This window comes from Corapipo altera, unplaced genomic scaffold (genome assembly GCF_003945725.1).
Source record: "Corapipo altera isolate COAL_440 unplaced genomic scaffold, ASM394572v1 100, whole genome shotgun sequence".
Taxonomy (NCBI): Eukaryota; Metazoa; Chordata; class Aves; order Passeriformes; family Pipridae; genus Corapipo; species Corapipo altera.
Genome location: NW_020884952.1, coordinates 727,725 through 750,466, shown reverse-complemented (window position 1 = coordinate 750,466; position 22,742 = coordinate 727,725). Strand labels below are relative to the sequence as shown.

At 35.7% G+C, this 22,742-nt stretch overlaps 1 protein-coding gene across 1 annotated transcript in view; it reads left to right on the top strand.

Annotated features, from left to right (window-relative positions):
- The window catches only part of ELP4 (elongator acetyltransferase complex subunit 4), a 141,647-nt gene that overhangs the window by 42,976 nt on the left and 75,929 nt on the right, over window positions 1-22,742 (top strand). Inside the window, exons 8-10 of the mRNA XM_027663359.1 lie at window positions 2,077-2,262; window positions 16,371-16,569; window positions 19,284-19,390. Of these exons, the coding sequence (XP_027519160.1) occupies window positions 2,077-2,262; window positions 16,371-16,569; window positions 19,284-19,390 (492 nt within the window). The remainder of the gene's footprint in view (window positions 1-2,076; window positions 2,263-16,370; window positions 16,570-19,283; window positions 19,391-22,742) is intronic.

Below are 22,742 nucleotides of genomic sequence, written 5' to 3'. Positions count from 1 at the left end.
GTAGAAGTTCCATTACTGACCAGAATAAATACATCTGATATTTTCTGGTGTTTGAATAGCTTTATCTTTTACTACTCTTATGATTTGATGTTGGGAAACAAGCATCTGTCATCCTTTATCCAGTAAGGGAACCGGTTTTTATCTCTTTTTGTATGTTGTTCTTATGGATGTTCTTCATAAGAAAAAATGTTTTTCTCATAAAAGAAGTTTCTGTAAGTTTTATGTATGTTTGCTCTGAAATTTTGAAATACTGTGACACTCTCTCTGGCTGATCATTATCTATGATATCTGGATAAAACATTTTTCTTAGATGCCTGATTTTGTCCTATTGCTTAAATGCACATCAAGAATTGCCTGAATCTGCTCTAATTAGAAATCGTTGAAAAATATTACACTAACTTCTATTTTTCCTGTTCTTTTTTAAAACTCTGAACATCCAAGCCTAGAAAATACCATACAGAGAAGTCAGATTGTGTCACATTATCCTGTGCTATTGTCCTGATCTTCACACAGTAGTATAAAAAGTTAACTTTTCATAACTGAAGCCTAAAATCCTGCAAAGACCGAGACTAAAGAATCTGCCAGAGTTAAAACACAGATTGCTTTCACAGAGATTTTAAATGAATTGGCAGATCAGCTCACTGTGTAAGACAGATAAGTGGGATAAATGCAGAGCCATGTGGAATTAACTGTGTCTCACAACTCAAGCTCTGTCTACCCAATATGGATATGGAAGTGTCTGGAAGAGTAGCCTCTTGTCTTGTCAAAACCTTTCCTCTGGATTGCCAGAGCAGCTGTGCAGCATTCTGTGCTTGATAGTTGCTGTTTATTCCAGCTGTTAGGAGTCAATATCTACACTATCAAAACATTTTTCTGTAGTAAAAATTGCCAGAAAGCTTTTGTTTATCAAAACTAGTATTTTTATATATGTGTGTGTGTGTATATAATCTTAAAAAGCTAGCATTTAAGTATGAACCCTGAACTCTAGAAATGTTTCTCTGATCACCTTGTACAGGAAGTCTTTCAACAAGGGAGCTTATTGTCTCTCTCTCTCAGCTGTTTATAGCAAATAAACCTAAAATCCTTCTCAAAGATCACCAGGAAAGGTCACATCAAATAAGCAGAAATGGCATTTGTCATCACAAGAGATAACATTTTATTTTGCATAAATAGATTACAACTCTGGCTTCATAATGTGTCCCTTCAGAAAAGGAGCTGTATCCCACAGCCCCTGCCTCTGTTGGGTGTTCTTCTGCCACTGCACTGCAGGGAAGCCAACAGGCTTTAGGTGGGTAACACAAGGAGATGTTTAGGATTTTATGTGTCACAACAGCTTAGATTCCAGTGCCCACCAGGTAACTAAAGCAGACCCAGAAACACTCATGGCAAGGTCTTTCAGAAAGGTGTGGTCCTTAAGAGACAATCTGCTGATGTCCCCCTCAGACTCTGTTCCTGCATAGCTGTGAGAACAGCTTCCTTCATCAGCTGGAAGGAGTAATGTAGAAGGTCCTTACCTTCTAAGACAGTGAAAGGCCCGTGCAATGGTGAGCTGAGGCACTGACCTGGTTCATTTGGAGGCAGCAGAATGAGTGACACCGAAGCAAACACTCAGAATAGTCAGGTTATGGGAGTAACGCAGCAGAAAGGTGAACGTAGAGGGAAAAGTTGTGTTTGAGTCCTCTCAGGCACTTCCAGCAGGCTAGTTTAGAACTGGGAGAAAATACTCTTTTGCATGTTTTTTAAGGCAGTGATAGAGGAGAGAAAGGATATCAAAAGTCATAGTGTTACTGGATTTTGTGTCAGAATATACTTGCATTTAGCTGGTTAAAAAAAATGCAAATTAGCAGTTTTCGGTATTTCCATGCTGTCTCTTACGTTTGTGCTTTCTTGTCTGACATAGCAGGATATCCAGTCAGTGAAAAAAATACCATTCCATTTGTAATTTTTGTAAGGGGAACTGAGATTAAGCTATGATTACACAAACTCTGCAGTTACTATGGATATGCATTCTAGAAATTGTATTCCTCCTCATGTTTAAAAAATAACAAGTTATTTTTTTTTTTCCTTTTCCAATAGAAACAAAAGAATGTTTTGAGGATAGGAATTCAGAGTCTGGGTTCCCCGTTGTGGGGTGATGACATTTGTTGCAGTGATACTCCTGAAGATGTTCATAGCCTTACAAAATTCCTTTATGTTCTCCGTGGTCTCCTCAGGAAATCTTTGTCAGCCTGCATCATCACAGTTCCAGCTCACCTTATCCAGGTAGGAATGCTGCTTTTGCTGCATTTCATAGCTGACACAGCAGTTAGCCATAACTTTTAAGTTTATGGTAAGACAACAAATGCAGTTTTGGACATTTCTAGAAGTCTTTCTGTTCAAAGTTGAAATTAAAGTATATGTTCTGCTTTTGTGGGACATCCACACTGCAAAATCTACAAAGACCTAAGTGTGGAATAATCTTAAATACAGTTATGCCATATGTGAGTCTTAATCCTGTTTTGAAAAACTATCAGAATTTCAGAAACTGTAGAAAGGTAAGAAAATACTGGTAGTCATCTCTTTTTTAGTTATTTTTTACAGCATCTCTAGGCACTTTTCCAGTGCCTTCAGAATGCTGTTTGGAGTTTCAATGCAAGACTTTTCAGTCCACTGTCTTCACCTGTCATGCTCATTATGGTGATGTGTGATCTTGTTTTTAAAGTCAGGAATTGAAAGGTACAGATTTACTCTATAGTTCCAATATCCCCTTCTACTGGGACCAGGAGCAAACCAGTTGTGGTGTCAGAGTAATTTTCCCAACAATCATAAGCAGCTTGTAGCACCTTTCCTGAGAGTATGTGGAGACTTAAATGTATCTTCTGAAAACAAACTTTTTTAGCAAAAGGAAAAATGTAGGTGGTCTTTTGTTCTGCGAGTGGTAATGTAACTCAGAAAAGCAAAATTGTTATTCACAATGAACAGAGAACCTATAATTTTAGGTATTTGATTTAATTATAGGAAAAATGTACTGGATAAAACCTCATATTATGCAAAATGTTTTCATAGTAGGTGAGTTTATCAACAGATTAAATCCTGTCTTAGGTAAGTACAAGACTCACATGTATTGAATTTTGTTAAAGGTGTTTGAATACCTGCAAATGTTATTTATCCAGATACTCTGTGCACTTACTGCTTCAAGAGTGAAGAAACTCTATTTTCTAGTTTTACCATTGTAGTGAAAAGTGTATGAATATTCCTCTTGCAGTGCATACCTCCACCTCCTTATTTTTAAATATTAGCTGGCAGTTTGCCTTTAAAAAGAGTGACACTTAAATTTAATGCAATGAATAGAATTTGTGAATGTAAAAGCACCATCCTAGATTTTGCCCATTGGAATTGCCTCTCCATGATTGGGACATACCTCTCATTCATTGTACTCTTCTTTATCTATCATTTCAGTAACGGGTATGTTCATATTTTAGAGAAATCCAGAAGTGTCTCTAAGAAAAAAAGTGAAGAGTGGAGTTTTTTTGTTTGTTTCAAAGTTACCTGGGAAGTTGATTTTTGGTTTTTTGTTTGTAAATCCCGTGTAAACCCATTCCCAGGGAGTAAGGAGTGAAATTACACATTGCATTTTTTAATCGCTGATTTTTTGATTTTAATAAAACCGTTTTGACAGGAAGTGCTAGAATATTCTAAATTAAAAAAAAAAAAGATTATTTAGAGAATCTTTGCTCAGCATTAATATTTTTTTTTAAATCATGAAGCTCGGCGTGTCCTTCTTTGAGCGCTACACCGCGGAGAGAAAAACTGTCATTAGGAGGAGCAAAGCTGCTGAGGGTTCCTTATACCCCACATTACTCAGTTCCCAGAGCCCTGCTGTGTAGTTGTTCCACTCTCCAAGAAGCCTGTTAAAGAGCCCCTGAGAGCATGTGTACAGCCCTCCATGTTAATAGTTAATTGGTGAGGATGGCGAGATGAGAGGACAGCCGAACATGTGGTCTCTCAGGCTCAAGCCGGAGCCAGACCTTTAGTTATAATAACAGCAGCTGCTCACATTCTCACAACCCAGCTACTCACCATTCTGTTGCTGAGGTTTCTCACTGGATTACAAAAAAAAAAAAAAAAAAAGTGAAGGAAATATCTTTTCTTTCCAAGAGAATAAGAAAGAGGGATTTTTTTTTTCTTTTTTTCTCCCAAGTGCCTTTCTGTATATGTATTTAATTTGATGGGAGTATGTTCCAGCATATGCTTTCTCTGTTGAATCTTAAAGTCAGTACACTGAAGCCAGAGAAAATGCACATAATTTTTCTGAAGATATAGTAAATTCCACATTCTTCCCTGAACTACTGTCGCTGTATTTCCTGTGTTAGCTTTTGGCTCCTGACTGAATTAACTGGGTGATCTACAAGTAAATTCTTCACATGTGTAATTTCCACGAAGGACATGGAAACTCAAAATCACATTTAATCAAAGTTTTGTCTGCATGACATGTACGGAAAAATAGTTTCATTTTTACCTGCTTTGTCATGAACAAGTAGATTTTTGGTAGTGACTCATACCACATCTTGTCTCTGTCAGCCCCCAGTACTGGTTAGTCCAGTGAAGAAGAAATAAAACTCACAATTGGTGGTACTGATTTTCAACAGGGACAATGTCTTTTCAACCCAGACTAGTTACGTTTTTTATATGCACTTTATTACAAATATATATATATATGTATATACATAGTTTGATTTCTTTTCTGTATTTTTCCAAATAGTTTGCATGTAGTAATGTGTCAGGGAGCTCCACAAATTAAATGTGCCCAGTTTCTCTCTTTTTTCAGAACATTTAATTGTGTCTTTACTTTTCATATATTGTGTCTTCGTTCTTGGCTGATAGCACATTAAAATAATCCTCCCTATTTTATATTTTTTGTATTCTGATTTGTAATTTTTCTCATGTTGCCTCCTTACTCTGTTTTTAAACAGTCACTTTGCCTTGTTTCAGTAAGATAATACAGTAATGCCATTATTGTTTGTTTACTTTTCCTACATTCTAATGTCTGGTTTGACTCTTTGGTGACTACTGGACATTAAACAGTGATTTTGTTCTTGATGTTTTTCCCTCTGTGATACACATCCACCAATGTGGCTCTTTCATTATTCCAGCAATTCATTGTCTTGGATTTAATAACTTGGAATTGCATTTATCCAAAGATGGTGCTCATTCATCCAGCTTGATGGGACACTGAATGTCCTCACAGTTTTCTGTAAGGCTGTATTTTGGTAAAAGACACAGATTTGCAAAAAAAAAAAAAAAAAAATCTGTTTGTGTGCAGAGTTTTTGAGAGTAATTTAAAGAAACCGTAGTCCACTAAAGCAGGCAGATTTTTTGTGTTTTATTGATGAAACTTCCAGGGCAACCAGCACATGAAGTTTCTCAACCACAGAAATAGGAGTACGTTATTCTGGTTTAAAGCAAATGGCGCACAAAAAAAACTTAGCCAATTATGAATTTTATTCAGATGATGTGTGACAACTTTTACTTGATTGATATTTTCTACCAATTGAACATACTCTTATCTTACATTGTCTGTCAGGTAATAAATATTGAGCTACTCATGAGTATGATTAAAATAGTTGATGGAAGGTTATTTTTCAAGTCTTCCTACTGCTTCTTGAAAATGCATTGTGCCTGTGAAATCATATGGTACATTTGAAAAGGGAAAATTACTTCCATTTTTAAAATCCAGCATTGATCGAGGAGGGCAGATTGAAGAGGGATTTCATTTGTTGTTACAATTTTCAAATTTAAGGAATATTATAAAAGCAAGTGAGAACTCTTCTTCTGTGTGTTGATAATCTGTGCATTGTAATACCTAAATTTAGAAAAGAATTACTGTGCTATTGTGTGACTGAGAGGACTTTAATGTCACTGGTTTATACTGCAAAAACCCTAAATTATAATTTTAAATATTTTCGTAATGTATTTTTTCTTTAATTACTAGAAATCCTTGTTAAATCCAAGGATATCTTTGCTAAATACTAAATAATGTTTGTAATTCTATTCCTGTTCTTCCCAATTTTGTATCACTTAGATAATTTTTTTTTTTTTGGAGTAGATTATTATTTTCACTGGGAGAAAGCATAGCACTTGTTAAAGCCATCCTTTATTTTGAACTTGAAGCTGTACTACTGGTAAGGACTAACAACTATATTAGTCAGCAAGTACCAAGGGAAATTAATTGACTAATGAAAAGTCAGTATGAATAAGTCTTGCCACAGAACCTGTCCTCAGAGTCTGAAGTTCTGTTTAGCAAGGTATTTTCATTATTTCATGCAGTATGTTTAAAAATTAATTTCCTACAATATTAATGGTTTGATGTTTTGAATTCACTGAAGTGCAGAAGTTACTGTATGTTTCAGTGTAGGAAAATTCGGAAACAAACCTTTTCACATCCAAAGCCTTTTGTGTTCACATTGAGTAATTTAGCAGCTAAACTCAAAGTCAAGCAATAGAGTGCTTTAGAATCCATTGCTAATATAGGATTATAAGATGTGAACTCGTATAGCTTGTGAATTTGTCACAGTTTGAAATCTTGATTCCTGTGACAAGAACCAAGAGTGATTGCCTACCTTAGAATCCTAACTTCCTCGAGTTCACTTGTGTAAAATGCTGAATAACCTTCAAATGTATTCGATGAGGTGGCTGCTGCAGACAGATTTGTATTGACATCAATTGTCGTGTGGTTTCTGTATCATAATTAAGGAAGCTTTGGAAGTTCTCTGCAAAACAGAAAGTATGAAGGTGAAATGGTCTTAATATTTTTCTATTTTTTTTTTTTAACTTTTTAACGTTGTGTGTTGCTTTCTGTTGTACGTGAGAAATACAGGTTAACAACCATAGCAAAAATATCGAGAGTCATAAGTTTATGACAGGTATTCTTGGGCTATCCCCATAACTTTTGGATATGAATATTCTGGTTTTTAGACATTCATAGAAGCATCTTTAGAATTATGATCGAGTAGGAAGCTCAGAAAAGTATGCTATTCACAATTTAAATTGTGGAACAGTAAGTTGGGGGTTTTTTTAATTTCTCTAATTATTGAAAGTATTTGCTAATCAATTGTAGAAGAAATAGAAGTATTTTGTTGTTTCATAAAATAAGGTTTTGGTTGCCAACAGGCTGTGTTCTAGCACTACCACTACCACTTCTGATTTGGTAACAACTACCCACTTAAAAAACAAATAAAATATACATCTGAAGCATGTTTTTCTACCTAAGTGCTATTGTCTTTTAACTGAATTAACTGTATTATGAAGAACAGTCACATTGTATGTTAAACTCACATGCGTTAAACAAGCCTTCTCATTTTAATAAATTTTACTTTTTAGAAGGACAGTGTATACACATCCTTATCACCATCTCCTCAACACCCTCTCTTTAATAAAAAAGTCACTTTTCCAAAAGGCATATGTTAAACTTGAGAAGTGTATGAGCATGTGTGAGATTGCCCTTTTATTTTACACTTTACGTCTATAAACTGAACATACGCCCATGAAAACTTTAAAAAAAATTAGGTGAGATTTAGAACTAAATCTTTGAACTGCAGTGTTAGACCTAAACAGTTAAATATCCCATCACAGTATGGAGATAGTCATCTGTTCAAGCATATGGAATCTTTTGGCTACTGGACTAAGTAGTTAATATAATGCCCAGTGTCCAGACATGGACACAACTGTTATGGAAGCAGAAGGGAAGAGGCTCATGTATTGAGCCCATTTGGACACTGATAAGTAAAGATCAGAAGAGTGACTTTAAACAATACAGGACAAAGTAATTATCTGCTCTAAGCAAGTAATTCTTTTAGAAAATGGAAGGTAGTAGTGTTTGTTTTTCTGAAGAAATACTTTTTTTTTTTTTTTGCTTGAGTAGAAGTACAGGTTCTTGGGGAAAAAAAAATCCCTGTGAATTTAGCCGTAAATATAGGGTTTATCTGTTGTATTTCAGAACAAAGAACAATAATTTTGTGTAAAACTATTTTACATTTAAATTCTTGCATATGTATTTCCCATCTTAAATGGTTTTCACAGGACTGAATGTTGAGTTTCTGTGCACTGTGCGTTTAGAAACATTTTTATGTGAACTTCTGGTGGTGTTTAAAAACCCTGAAATTTCAGAATCCAATTTTACCTCTTTTTGTTTAGAACTTCTCTATTAATTACAATATAATTATAATAAAAAGGAATACTGCATCTTTAATGATGTTTTTGTGCCTATGTAGTTAAGCTTTAATGCTAGGGGAAAAAAAAAAAAAAAAAATATTAAATTAGCCTTGTAACCTCTTTCTCTTCCAGACTGATGATGGAAAATAAAAGCTCTTAGCCACAGAATGTAACACTTAGAATTAATATTTAATTAGACCAGCAAATTGTACACCGTGGCTGAAAGCTTCCAAAGAGTTGTTAGTGCCACAATTGACCTACAAGTTTAATAATAACTCACTTCTAGGAGCAAGTGCCAGTTCAGCATAGTGGAGCCACTGTAAGAAAGTCCTGTGAGATTAAAATCAGCAAACCAAATGGCAGGCGAGGATTCCTGGGATGGAGCCTTCTGGAAAGCTGGGAGCTGGAGTAGCTTTTCAGCCAGGATTCAGATGAGAACAGTGGGCAAAAAAAGCTGATCCCTCCTGTTCTGGGAGCTTCTGGTTGTAGGCCAAAATCTTGGAACAGTTTTTTTTCTAAACGTTCTTACTGCAGCTATTAATTTCTATCACAAATCAAGTAACGAATGGCTTGTCTTCATCTTTTAATTAAGTTTTAATACAAACATTATTGCTGAATTCACTGGTCACGAATTTTACTTATGGAAGAATGATACTTTTTTGGTAGAACGTGTCATTTAGTGCGTTTGTGTTGCAGAATGTTTAATTTTATCATATCTTCTTGCTACATAAAGGGGTTCTTGCTGTAGTAAGATATGATGAGCAATTTGTCATAATATTATGAAATGTGTAAATTAAATATGAAATGAGTATACGTTGTAAAATATCGTGTTTTGAAGGTTAAATAGCTTAATCTTGCTTTTCATTTTGTGAACAATTAAAATATAAAGCCAGTAACTCTACCATTAGATATCCATCTGAGCCTTAATTCTATGGCAAATTATTCTAGTGAAATAGGGCACCATAAGTTCAAAAATGTGCAAACACACAGCAACAGACTGAGGAAGGAACATTCTGCATTATTTATTGGCTAGATCCTGAATAATTAAAGAAATGCCTACTCATTAGTTAAAAATTAAAGCAGGTGAGGACCTTGCCAGCAGAGGGAGCAGTCATGTCTTTCCTTAGGTTCCCATCGTTTCCAGCCTACCCATCATTTCCACCCTACCTCTTCTTATTGCCCAGCCAGTTTCCCATCTGGACCTAGCTTTGCCAGCCTGCTCCTGATGACAGCCTATAATTTTATGCTGGATAAGGGATTAGTTCCTCAAATGATTTTATATTTCAGGATCTTGCCACCTGATTACCAACATCAGTTAGATGTTCCTTTTGGTACATGCATACTGATAATTGAAATAGTGGTGGAGGTTCTTTTTGGTCACCTGAGAATCACATACAATTCACTGTTTAAAGAATTAAAGTTGCAGCAAGAGTTTACCTTTCTGATTTGGAGTGCAAACTGCAATGACTTTTTTTTTTCCCAGGCAAAATGGCAACAAAAGGAACTCCTGAACCTTTTTCATATAATGACTAATTCCCAATGGAGTCATGGGATTTTAGTTAAACCAGTTGGTCTCAGATACATAATTTCAGCAGTTTTGTTATGACTCTTTTGTAATATAGCTCTCATTCTTTCAGACTTCTTTTGCATCTCTATTCTATGCTAGGCTATGATCCATTGGTAGGATTGCATGTTTGATGTGTTTAATTTTCTAGGCAAATCTGCTCAAATGGTCAGTTCGTTTTTGCAATATTTAGAGATAAGTGGTAATGTACAGATTTTCATGTATGTGCTTTTATAACAGTGAGACAATCTCATTATTAAGAAGCAGATAGTGTTCAGGGGAGGTACTGGGCTCATCTCAGCCCAGATCTTGTACTGATTTCTTCCCAGCCACTCACCCTTCACTGAAGAAGGGCTTCATCAGATTTATTTCATTTACTCAGTGCAGTAGGGCAAGAGCCCCACACCCCAGAACCATCACCTGCAGCCTGTGCTTTCTGCCACTGAATGCTAAGGAAAGAGAAAAGCACTGAGCAGGGATTCAGCTCAAAAAGTGTCACCCTTTAACACGCTGTACATCTGTCACCTCTTTCAGCCAGATAATAACTGGATTTTCAGCACCCAGCTTTCTGGGCTTCAACTCCCACGTCACCTTCATGATACCACCAGATATTTTCCTGATACCCCAAAGCCTCCTAAACCAAGCCTTAAATAGAGGCAGGTAGACAGGGCTTCAAAGAAAGGCTGTGTTGGGATCCCAGCTCAGTGTTGACTGGCTTTTGGCTGTGGACAACTCACAGGACACCTTTGTGCTTGTTACTGACTTGTGAGGGAGGAATGCAGCATTTGCCTGTCTTTTGTGAAGCATTTGGAGATCAACAGATGGAAAGTTTGATTTAAACTGCTAGACTTTGTTCATATTTTTTAGGTGCAGCAGCAACTGTTACTGACTTGCTTAATTTATCTCTGTTTAGTCCTCTCTCCTTTCTCTGTTGGCCTTTAGGTCTTCCCTTCAATGGCAAAGCAGACATACTTTTTATTTTGTAAGATGCCACAGTTTGTTGGGCTTAGATGCTTCCAGAGCTCAAGTAACACACAAGTCTGTGTCAGAAGAGCCAAAGATTTATTTTTATTTTAGTGTGTGATATTTAATTTTTATTTCCTGGCTGATTATTCTTCCTGAAAATTTATGAAGATTAATTGGATACTGTATCATCCACCTTCATCTGATATTTTATATGATAATATGCAAAAACATTGCAGAGTTCCCGTAGACAACTATCAGGACAAACATTATTAAAAGCAACTTTAAGAGAACAACCAAAATCTGGAATTAATATGTTGTGTAACATATTGGCCAACAGATGCTTCGTTACCCTCTTCCCTTTTTTACAACTACATTGCATCTAATTGCCTGCTCGTGTCTTCCTTTTACATCCTTTCTTTGCTTCTGTAACTTGTATAAAATTATTCAAAGGTACTATTTATTGCTTGAAATCAGCTAATGTAACACAGTGTACATACAGTCAACCAAAAATCAGTGCTTCTGTGGTTTCAGCCATACAAATGGATACTTATACCTTATAAGTTCTGCTGTAGTCAGTAAGGTTCTTCAAAAGTAAGAGAAAATGCCTAATTAGTCAGAATCCCTAAATGTAGATTTCTCATCACTGAAGGCATTGTGGTTTGTAGAAAATCCTTTAATTATATTTCTAGGATACCTGTTTTCCAGCAAAGACACTGCATTTGTGCTCAGTTTTCTTGTGATCTTGATACAAATTTCTACACACCAAAATTTGTTGATGTCCTGTTGATCATCTTATATTCCAGTGATCTGAGTGTACAGTCATTTTAGAGCCAAAATTCAATGTTCAGTTAGTAGATTTGCTGTGTTCAAACACTGTAAACAGTCATCTTGGAGTTAGAAGATATATAGAATTTTATAGTTTAGAGTCTTTATTAATTATTGATTAACACTTTTTGTCAGAACAGTTATTAATCTTTTATTTTTGGGACTTGGGAAAAATCAAAAAGTGCATAAACTCTATCCTTCTATAAAACTAGTACAAGGGCCTAATACCCAACTTCTTTTACCAAAATAAAATGTGTGGGTAATTCTGTGATTTTCTGAGCAGTAATTATTAACAAATGGTGATAAATATTTAAGCCATGCTTCTTAATAATTTATCTTTCCAATGTAAAATCCTTTGGAGATTAAGTAGTAATGACAAGTGATAAATATTTGTATGTTGTGAAGTCATTACCACATTATCATTGTGTGATAATCTCTCAAAAAATATCAAGAATTATTTCATCTATCAAATATCCAGCCACTGTTTCATTATAGTCCAGTGTGGCTGTCTGTGTTATGGTACTAAGCTTTACTTCAGCTTCGTGACAGACTGTTTTAAATGGAATTTAAAAAAAAAAATACAATGAATTTTTGAGTGTTTCTTGAAAATTCACACACCAGAATTTACTTAAAGTTCGTAAGGTTCATATTACTTTGCTAGAACTTGCCTGCTGTTTATTATTGAGACTTGTTTTTGAATGAAGTGTCAGGATCTCTGGATTCACCTGTTGGTAACAACACAAATTGTTGCCTCCAAATACACTTTTGGGGGGCGAATCTGAATTCATCTTTAAATACTGTGCTGTCCTACAGAATGTGTGCAGCTCGCTCTTTAAACTGGGGTTTGTCCCAGTACTAACAGTATTTGTAGGTAGTGCTTTAGGGAATGAAAGTCATGTAGGATCCAATGTATTAAGTCTTAATCAAATGTTTTAAAATAAAACCAGTGATGGGATTGTATTAGCAGAATGTAAAGATGAAGCAGTTAAATATTGCCCTCTACCAAAATATAGACCTAATGTCTCTGAAAGGAGACATGGTCACAAAATACCTTATTTTCAATGCTGTATGTAAGTCAGTATTAAAATTATGTTAATGTATTGATCAGAATACAAATGCAAATATATGCAAAAAACCTATGTAATTCAAGAGCTTAATGTATTTATATATGCTAGTATTTAGTATTTGTTATTAAATACATATGTATTTATGTATCTATATATGCTAGTTGGATCTCATTGCAGATCTTTAACATGAGGCTCTTATTTTCCTTTCAAATTTTGAGATTGTTTAAATGTACTATAGAGAAAAGTTGAAGCTGTTCTAAGAAAAATTTCCATTCTTTGACTTTTTTTTACTTATGCAGTGCAAGGACTGAGAATTTAAATATTTTTTACTACCCAAATTTTGCCTGGTTCTTAATTTCTTTAGAAATGAAATGAGAGGATATATCTTTGGGTGTTGGAAAAATTTGGACAGGAAATCAGAGGAGAACTAGAAATTAGAGCAGAGTAGAAAAGACAGATTTTTTTCCTAATACGGAATCCAGATGAACCAAGATTGACTTGATTAATAGTAGTAATGATAAAATTGTGGTACATTAAGAACTCAATCCAGTAGAAACACACAATATTAATTTCAGAATGTAAGTTTGAGCACACAGGCTATCTGTGTATTTGTGGTGGTAGAACACTGTGCTTTATACTCAGACACAGAAGATGAGACATTTTGAACTGCTTTAGTTGTAAATAAGTATTTTTAAACATGCACAGATAATTACTCAAAGCTATGTACATTCTGAAAATGAATTAGTAGGACAAAGCAATCTTTTTCCATAATTGCCCTTCCCAAAAGCTGGTTAAATGTGTGTATAGTTCCCATGTACATCTCCATATCATTTTCTTGACATGTTTTGAAAGTACACTTTGGTTGAGCCCAAATATTTCAAGTTTCCACTTAAAAGAAAATGTCTGTCTAAAACAGTAGCACAAAGTAAGATATAGAATGGATGCCCAGCCCAGCCTGCACAACAGGGTTGCTACCATGTTGTTAGAATAATTATATTTTGGCTGAACTAACTAATTTAGAAAAACTGCAGTACATCTAGCAGGACTGAAAACTTTCCAAGATTGGGATGGTTTGTGGGTTGGTTTTTTTTTTTTTCATTTTTTAGTATAATTTAAAACAATACCTCTTCTAGCTGCCAACAAACTCTTTCCCTGAATCTCACCATTCCTGGCTTCCCTCCTAACCATGTCCTGGCTCACCTCCAGAGCTGCCAAGTTTATGCCAGAAGCAGGAGGTAGATTTGTATGGGGCTGGAGGAAGATCTGGAGCTCTGTTAAATTTTCAAGCCCAGATGGGGCAACATGATTTGTGTGTTTATGTCAGTATGCCATACATCACAACTATCTGTGTGCTGACGTCAGCTTTGATTGGACATTAATGTGCTGAACGCTGCAAACTAGAAAATACATGATAGATACAGATCTATGGCAACAATGCCACATAAGCAAATGTCTCTTTGGTGTGGCGATTCACTGTGCAAAATATTTCCCAAGATACACTGCATTAAGCCAGGGGAATATTTTGACACACTTTAAAAACAAAAACAAAATCAACATGGGCAAAGGGAGCACAATTTCAGAAAGCAACAAACCCTTTCAGAGGAAGAACTGAAACCAGCATACTGAAGTATGTATTGTCAGGCAAATACTGAACTGCTGTCCCTCACTTTAATCTTTCCAGAATTAAAACCAAGTAGGAAAGATGATATTCTTATGATCTGCAGGACTATCAGTGGTGAGGATACATTGCTGATGGTTGAGCATCTTTGTATCCACGGTTTTTGTAACCCATTGTTACCAAAACCAGCAAGCAAAAATTTTAATGTACAGCAAAACAATAATGGACAGCAAATATTTTTTTCAAATGATGGAACATTTTTTCTTTATCAAGAGTTTAGCTTAGTTTCCAGGAGTCATCAGTGTTTATTTATTTTTTAACAGTTTTGCCTTTCTTGATATACAAATAACATCCTGCAGCCTTCTGAAGAACTGGCAAAATGCGGTAATTTCTGGTCTGTGGATATATAGAAGTCACTGACTACTTCAGATTTGTATCTATACCATCTTTATGTGATTCCCCTTTAGAATAAATGTGACCACAAGTTTCCATTAAAATATAGTACATTGTCTCTCTCTTCCAAGAAGAGGAAACAGTTTGCAAGTCAGCTTCAATATTTCAGGGGTGGATAAAATAACAAAGTCTAGGGATTGATGTGTAGGCAGTGTTCTTTTCCCTCAGATCACTTATGTTATTCCTCAGAAAGGAAATTCTGTAGTGTAACACTACTTTATTGTTATTCATCATCAGACTTTGTGGGTAAAATGGAAGTTCCCTGATTCCACGGGGATAGACGGTTTTGGCCTGTGCACAAGTAGCGGCTTTGAAAAGAGACCCCTCCCCAGGATTTGATACCATCTGGCCCATAAGGTGGGGAAGGGAGGGGGTGTAAAGGTGCCATGGGATCAGTGGAATTGGGCCTTGTAACCTGAGCAGATTGGGTTGTGCAGGACGGGCCACAACTTCATGAAGTGGTCAGAAAACAGAATTCAGTTTATTCTTTGATGAGAGCGGGAAATTTTCATCTTTCACGTCTGCTGTGTAAGCTTTAGTGTGGCTGGAAGATAAAGGGATATTGAAATGTGGGTTCAGAAAGCAGTTGGTGTATTGATCACCATTTTAATAAACTTGAATGTCAGTGCAATGCATAGACTATTCTAACATATCTGGGGATATTTCCCTCTCTCTGCTCCTAATTGATAAATTGTTACTATCAAATAATTTTACCAATTTACATTGACATTTCGGAATAAGCATCAGTTGTATAGTTTACTGAAGAACTGTAAAATGTACAAAATATTTTTAAATTAATAGAAAAATACAAAACTATGACTTGGAGGTACAGAGCTAATTCCTCATACTTGGAGTGGGTATTTTGAGGTGATTAGTCTTGATACCTCTGAAGGTATGATGAGTATAGCACCTACAGCCACCAAGAACAAGAGTATACCAGCTGTCCAGGCAGCTTTGGGATAACTGCTTCTTATCTTAAAGAAATATTTTGGGGTTTAGGATAGATTTGTTTCTTCTTTTTTTTTCCTTGTTAAATAGGGACATCATCAGAGCATTTAAGAACATTTTTTCTGACTTACCTCTGAAGATCTCTGTTGTGACCTTTGAATGTCTTTGTCTGCTATATGAAATTAAGGAAAGAAAACTATGCAGAAAACAGCTTATTTAAAACACGTGACAGTACATTGTTGCACAAGAAATAAGGCATCACAAATCACAAATATATTGAGAAATGGTAATGCTGCATGAAGAGATAGATTTGTAAAGATAGAGGAACTTTTAGAAAGAAAAATGCTGGAGAAATTGCTTGAGTTGTCCATGTTGTTTGACTGATGACCAAAATGAATAATTGTGTGGGTTGTCCTTGCTCCAGATGCTAGAAATGATATGCCTAAGTGTATTAAAAAGCAAGGTTTTCAGAACACAAACAAAAACTGGGCATCTGACTCGTAGTGGAAGTCAATGAGAGATAAGCTTAACATACTGCTTTTTAAGTATCACTGATGTGAGCAAATGCTTCTCTTATGAAGGTTTAAGAAAATACGAATTGCTGAGTTAGCCCTTTTATGATTTCTTCTTGTCAAATATATGTTTTCTTTAATCAGAAATTTCAAATCTTTTTTTTTTTAAAGAATAAAGCCCTCTAACATAATTCCTAAGTATTGATGACCTATTTTTTTCCCCACAGTTTGCCATTGAGAACACCAAGGCTTACTCCATGAACATTAATTACCTTTTTCATCACATAGGATGTGTATTTTGTTTCCGTGTCTTACAGAATAAAGCAATTATGGAACGTGTAACAAACTTGTCAGATATGGTAGTTGGTCTTGAATCATTTATTGGCTCTGAGAGAGAAACCAATCCATTGTACAAGGATTACCACGGTAAGTTCCATCTTTAGCAATGCAAAAAGTCTGCCCTGAGTGTTTCTGGGGCACTTAGTGGCTTTCCCTCCAGTTGAGTCTCTGCTATAAAGCAGCGTTTGGTTTCGTTTTAGAATATACCTCTCAAATGTTCCTCCCTGCCTAACCAGTCTGGAGTTAGGAAAATTTTCAGCAAAGTGCATTAAGGCTGCAAAGGAAACATGGCAACTCCTTGCATGTTGTCAAGCTGTATTACTGAGCCATGGCTCAATCAGATGTACATCTCAACAGGCAGGCTTTGGGGAATTCACAGGCAGAGGAGGCTTGGCAATCATCTGACCAGCGAGCTGAACTTGTCATGAAATCAATACTTTTGATCTGCCAAGTTTTAAACAGAGAACACGGCAAAAACATATATTATAGTAAGGTGAATAAACTGCTAAATCGTGTGCTATATAAGCTATATCTAAAAATAACGTTCTGCTTTTTCGGCGATAAAGTTACAGCACTTGAGCATTTAAAGAAATTAATATGTGTGGCATGTAAAATATGAAACTGGTTTTTGGTAAAAAGCCGTGTAGCCTTTCAAGTGTTTTATCTTCAAAATGTTGTAATGGTGTTTAATCTTGCATTCTTTTTCCCAGAGATTTTTTGTTAGCTGTTGCAGCAGAACTGTTTATATTGTAAAAGATTATATTGGAAGTTATGCACAGCCAAAGCAGTGGATAACAGTTTTAGCTAATCCAGAGCAGTGCTCAGAGTGTGCATAAATTACAGCTATTATTATTGTGATACTACTGTAGTTCCATGGAAACCTTTAGCTGAAAGTAAACTGCTTATCCAAAACCTGCTGTAAACATATGAGAGTATGGCAGTGTTTTCCATAGCAGAATATATAGAATATATAGAAAAAGAAGCAAAGGTGGTGTTGAGACACCACTGTGTGTATGCAGGCTGTAATTAGTAAATCAGAGAAAAATCTTTCTGGCTGTGAAAATAAGTGCACATTTCATTATCTGAAAAAAGGTGAATGAAAAAGAAACCGTGAACAAAAGCTGGAATAATTTGCCTAATTATTTTTCCAACTGTATAATCGTGATATGGCCTTTGTTTATGCTAGCATAATTCTGTCAATTTGATACTCCTTTTCCCAGTACTGAAGAGATCCTTTAAGACAATGTGTGTTTTAGCAGTTATTTCCTGCTTTCCTACAAAGATGTATGCTAAATCATTTTTGGTACTATTTAATAAAAATTATGTGCCAATATACATAGCTTTTGAGACTTACACAACCTTAATTTGACAGCCTAAAAAAAGGTATTTCTAGTGGTTTTAACTCTGTAGATTCTTTTTGCTATTTTAAGATGATTTATTTACTGCAGATGATGAAAGATTTTGACATGACTGAGGAGAAGTTTGATTACATTATTGCATTATTTAATAAATCCTGCATTAATAATTTTATTAAGCTGCCTGCAAATTTAAATGTTTGAAAAGCCAGTAAAATAACAAAATAATTATATAGAAGATCCTTAAATAAAATTTCTACAATATTGCATATAAGCAACCCTGTGTTATACCTGCTGTTCCTATATATAATAATTAGATTTTCTACTCAAAAGCCTAACAAATATTTCTTCTGAATCAGAGGCAGAGATAGAAGGTTTCAAATTATAACAATGTTTTTCTAATATTATTAAGAATTTTTGTGATTAGTGCCCATAAAATTATGCTTTTTAAATTATTTCAATTTTAGGAAACTTCTGTTAAAACAAATTAATCGATGCCTGAAAAAATACTGGCCTTATTTTAAATAAGGGTTTTAATGTTTGGGGATTTTCCCACAGCTGCCGTTTTCAAGTAAGATACCTTTTCTACATATTCAGTATTTCAATTTAGATGCTGGCTTTATGAATAGCAAATATAGGCCAGTAATTGAGAAGCCCTGTAGAATTTTCCTGGTTTTTCAGATGCAGAAAATCACCCTCAGGTTGTTCAGAGACTATATTAGGCTGCACAAAAACCATCCAGCGTCCTTGTCAGAAAAAATCAGCTTGAGTTGCAGCTGACAGAATGCAGAGCTTGCAGTGCACCTAGTACTGTTAAAAACATCTGAACAGCTAGAGAAGCCTCCTGCAGGAAGAAAACATATTTCTCCTAGGCTGGCATAGGGGTTAAAATTTATTAAAAAGCATGATCTAAATCGGAGGAGGGGGGGAGGGTTCCAGAAACTTTTTTTCCCAGCCGTTTCCAGGGCAAAAAACGAAGTCGTTCTCATTAGAGCTTCAGTGGTTATCAGTAACCCATAAGCCTTGTTTTGCTGGCTGCTTACTGGTGCATTTAATAAAATAAAGATCACTCAGTGGTGCCGTGGGCAGCATGCAAGGTGATAGCCATATTTGCTTACTGTAAATACACGAGAAAATCACACACAAACCGGCTGTAGTTTTGACAAGTATTAAGATCGCTCTTTACATCTGTACTTCTGTACCAAAGTGCAATTAGTTTTCCTCGCACAAGGATTTCTGTTTATCTTATTCTGCTTGATTACTTGAGTATAATCGCACCGTTTGCTTCATTGCTCCTGGTAGTAAAGCTCCAGCTTAAAAAGGGGAGGATGAGTGTGTGTAAATATACAGAATTCTGCTGTAAGACTCTAATTTATGCATCTGGATGACAGCGTTTTCTTAATTTTTTTTTTTTTCTCCCCCTCCTTTCCTCTTTCTTTCCACAAGGTTTGGTTCATGTACATCAGATTCCTCGGCTTAATAGCTTGATCTGTGATGTGTCAGACACGAAGGACCTTGCTTTTAGATTAAAAAGGAAGCTGTTCACCATTGAGGTAAGAGAAACATTGTTTCACTATTTAGAACCCAAAAGGTGGAGCTAATCCCGTCTCTTCTGTTTCGTTTTGTGAAATGCATAAAATATGCATCAGATGTTGTAAATTCATTTCATTCTGGTTTTGCTGTTCAGAAGGGGTTTATGAAATACTGTGATATGCCTTCTGATTAAAAATGTCTCATTTGCTGCACTAAATCGGTCTGTTATAAATAGTTTATTTTGGTTTAAAATGTACATAGAAAGTAGGCCACAACCTTCAATAACAAAGCGTGACATGTTTCTAAGGATGTCAGGAGCATATTTAATTAAATGTTAATGACTTGCTCTTACTTGTGTTAGTGGGTGGGAAAGTAGCTACATGTTATTACCCCGGTAGAGGGATTTTAATGTATAATGTTGCCTAAAATTGTGTGTGGTATGAGGGATAAGTGTCCTTATCAGTATTCAGAAACCATTTTCTTTGCATTACTGAAATCACCTTTCGCTCTTTTATGTCATTTTAAACACAGTATCATTTACACTAATGTCCTTAAGTAAATTTCCTACTAAATCTAAACTTTTTTCTGTGACCTTTATGCAGACAGTCCTGATAGAAGGCAGTAATACAAAAGATGTATTTCATTTTAATCTTGCTAAAGAGCAAATGAACATAGCACTATTAAGCAATTAGAGCTGATGTATTTATTAACCCAGTAATGCTTAGAGATGGAAGATGGCTTTTGGGGTGATGTGATAGTCATTGGTACAGTCTGGGCAAATTTTTTTTTAACAAAGACATAAAACAGCCAAGCATCCCTGACAAACCATTTTGTTTAATCTCTTTTCAAATGAAAAGCTCTTAAGCAGGCCACTTGTCTTAACTGCTTGAAACCATAAAAAGAGAGAATTGCCACCAATAAATTAGCATATTTTTTACTCCATCACCAAATGCTGGTCAATGTGGCTTGGCACTGCTTTGGTGTTTGGGACTTCACCCTTAAGTGACCACTTTGGCCCTTATTTGACCCTCTGCCCTTTTTAGCTGGCCACTTGATAAGGTAACTTAAGGGTTCTCTCTCTTCACTGCCCCCTTCCCTTCACAATTGCAAGTAGCCCTAACCTATAAATCATTGAAAGGGCCCTATCAAGTGACAAATTAAGGTGCCCTCCTCCTAATTAATGGTCATCAATGTCTTTAATTATCTAATCCTATTGAGAGTAGTTAATAGTTAATCAGGCAGCCAGTTCTTCACGCAGGTCATCTCTGCATGAGTGCTAGAAGTTTCTCAACTAGAGGTATCCTCTTCAGAAGCCACTTAAAGGCAAATACATGAAGGAGGGCTTTTTTTTCCCCAAGACAATTCCTTTATAATGTTTGTCACTTTCCAGAGAATGTGGTTAGTGAAACCAGGCTTTGTGAGGTATTAAAGCCTTTTAACAGCTGCTTTTGAGCGGTACAGTAGGAACAAACCCCCTTAATAGTCTGTGTTTGGTTTTAAAATACAAATGTTCTTACTGTTTTCAGAAGTGCAGAGAAGCGTGCACCCTCATTTCACAGCATAGTAAATTCTCATTTATTGTAGCTATGAATTAGAATATTTGGGGTTTACGAGTCCTAACTCAGACTACAATTTTTTCCGTCAGACGAATTCGAGATTCTAATTTGTAATGTAATTTGGAAGGAAAAAAAAAAAAAAACCTTAGCAGGAAGCTCTGTAAAAAGAATTGAATTAACCATGGGGCGTTGGGAACAGGAGCGTGGTGGAACTCTTGAAACAACCTGTTGCCCCAGACATGCGTAGATGACACACTTGTGTAATTTCTCCCTCGGTTGCTCAGCTGCAGCCCCTTTTGAATAACTTCAGCTTTTGTTGGAGATATGCTTTCTGTAAGCTGAACTGACACAAACTAGCCCTTTTTGAACATGTTAGATCACTGTCCTACTGTGATCTTCCTGTACACGTTTCACTAATCTATAGTACATATGTTTTTCTTCCTCATACATACATAGGGAAAGCAGACTACACCCAGGCTGGCTAGAGCAATAAGGTCAATAAGAAAATGGGAGCAAGGGAAAGCTGAATTAAGAAAGAATGTGAATACAGTCTTCTAAAATGTGTTTCTGGAGTTAGAATGTGATGCATCAGCAGTCAGTTTTGGTTCTGGGGGTAAAAATGTAAAGCAGTACAACAGTGTGCATTACAAGCAACAGTTAGAGCTAAGTCTGTGACTTCTTTAGTATGGAGTTAAAATGTGAAATGAAAATGTATATTTAATACCTTGGAAAGATTCTGCTTAGTTATGTACACAATTTAGGGTAAAAATACTGACCTCTACTTGAAATGCCGCTTCAAAATCAAATTATATAAGAAAAGTTAGGAATACAAAACCTGTGAATAATGGCAAAATTTCTTCAAAAAGGGTTTTCATCACTAGACCATTCTTTTTTTTTGCAGTTTAAAATAAGAGCATGGGACATGGATTTTCTCATCTCTGGATTGCTCACCAGTTAAATAACTCTTTATAGTTTGGCCCTCATAGGGGAAAAACTTTAAATGTCAAATCCATTTTATTAGATTGCAGTTCTGTGGGAGGGACTCCGCCTCTTTATAGTCTGCAGAACCATTTAACTGTTTCAGTTTTTCTCATATGTTCTTCTTCAAAATAAGATTGACTGAAATATTTTCTAAAGGGTTTTGGGTTTTTTTTTTTAATTCAGGGTGAAAACAGGTTTTTGGTGAATATTTATGAGTGTTCATTTATAAATTGTGAAGCAAAACTTTTCCAGGGAAGCCTATGTGTTTACCCTGAAAGGTGCAGTAGCTACATCAAGCTTTCCCAAATCTTCACACGTTAGTTACCAGCAATATACTATTATATGCTATATTATCAGAGATCTATCTTATGTGCATACCACTTTAAAGGACACAATTTTGAAGTTAGCCTGTCTAATCCTATTTCTTCCCACTTTGGAATCTTAATTAGAAGGAGATAAAAACCATCATTTGACTAAATTATTGTCTTGAATCTGTAGCAAAAGGTATAATCCGCAATTGGGCCAATTAGTGTACCCCATAGTTAGCTATGCTGAGGCAGGAAACTTGATTAGATCTGACACCAGCCTAGTTCCCACTGTTGTTTTGCCAGGTATGATGGTCAGACTTCAAAGGGCTTGAGGCATCAGCAGGGCAAGGTTTGGAGGCCAGCTTAGGTCCGGTCGTTAATCTCTCTGCTAAAACCACAGCAGCCCTCGCACAAAACAAGCTTACACGACACAATCATGCGGTATTAAAGTTTGGGTTGAGTCATGCCAATTTGCCTTTGATTTTCTGATGATTGACTAAAAGATGGCTACATGACTAGACACATAC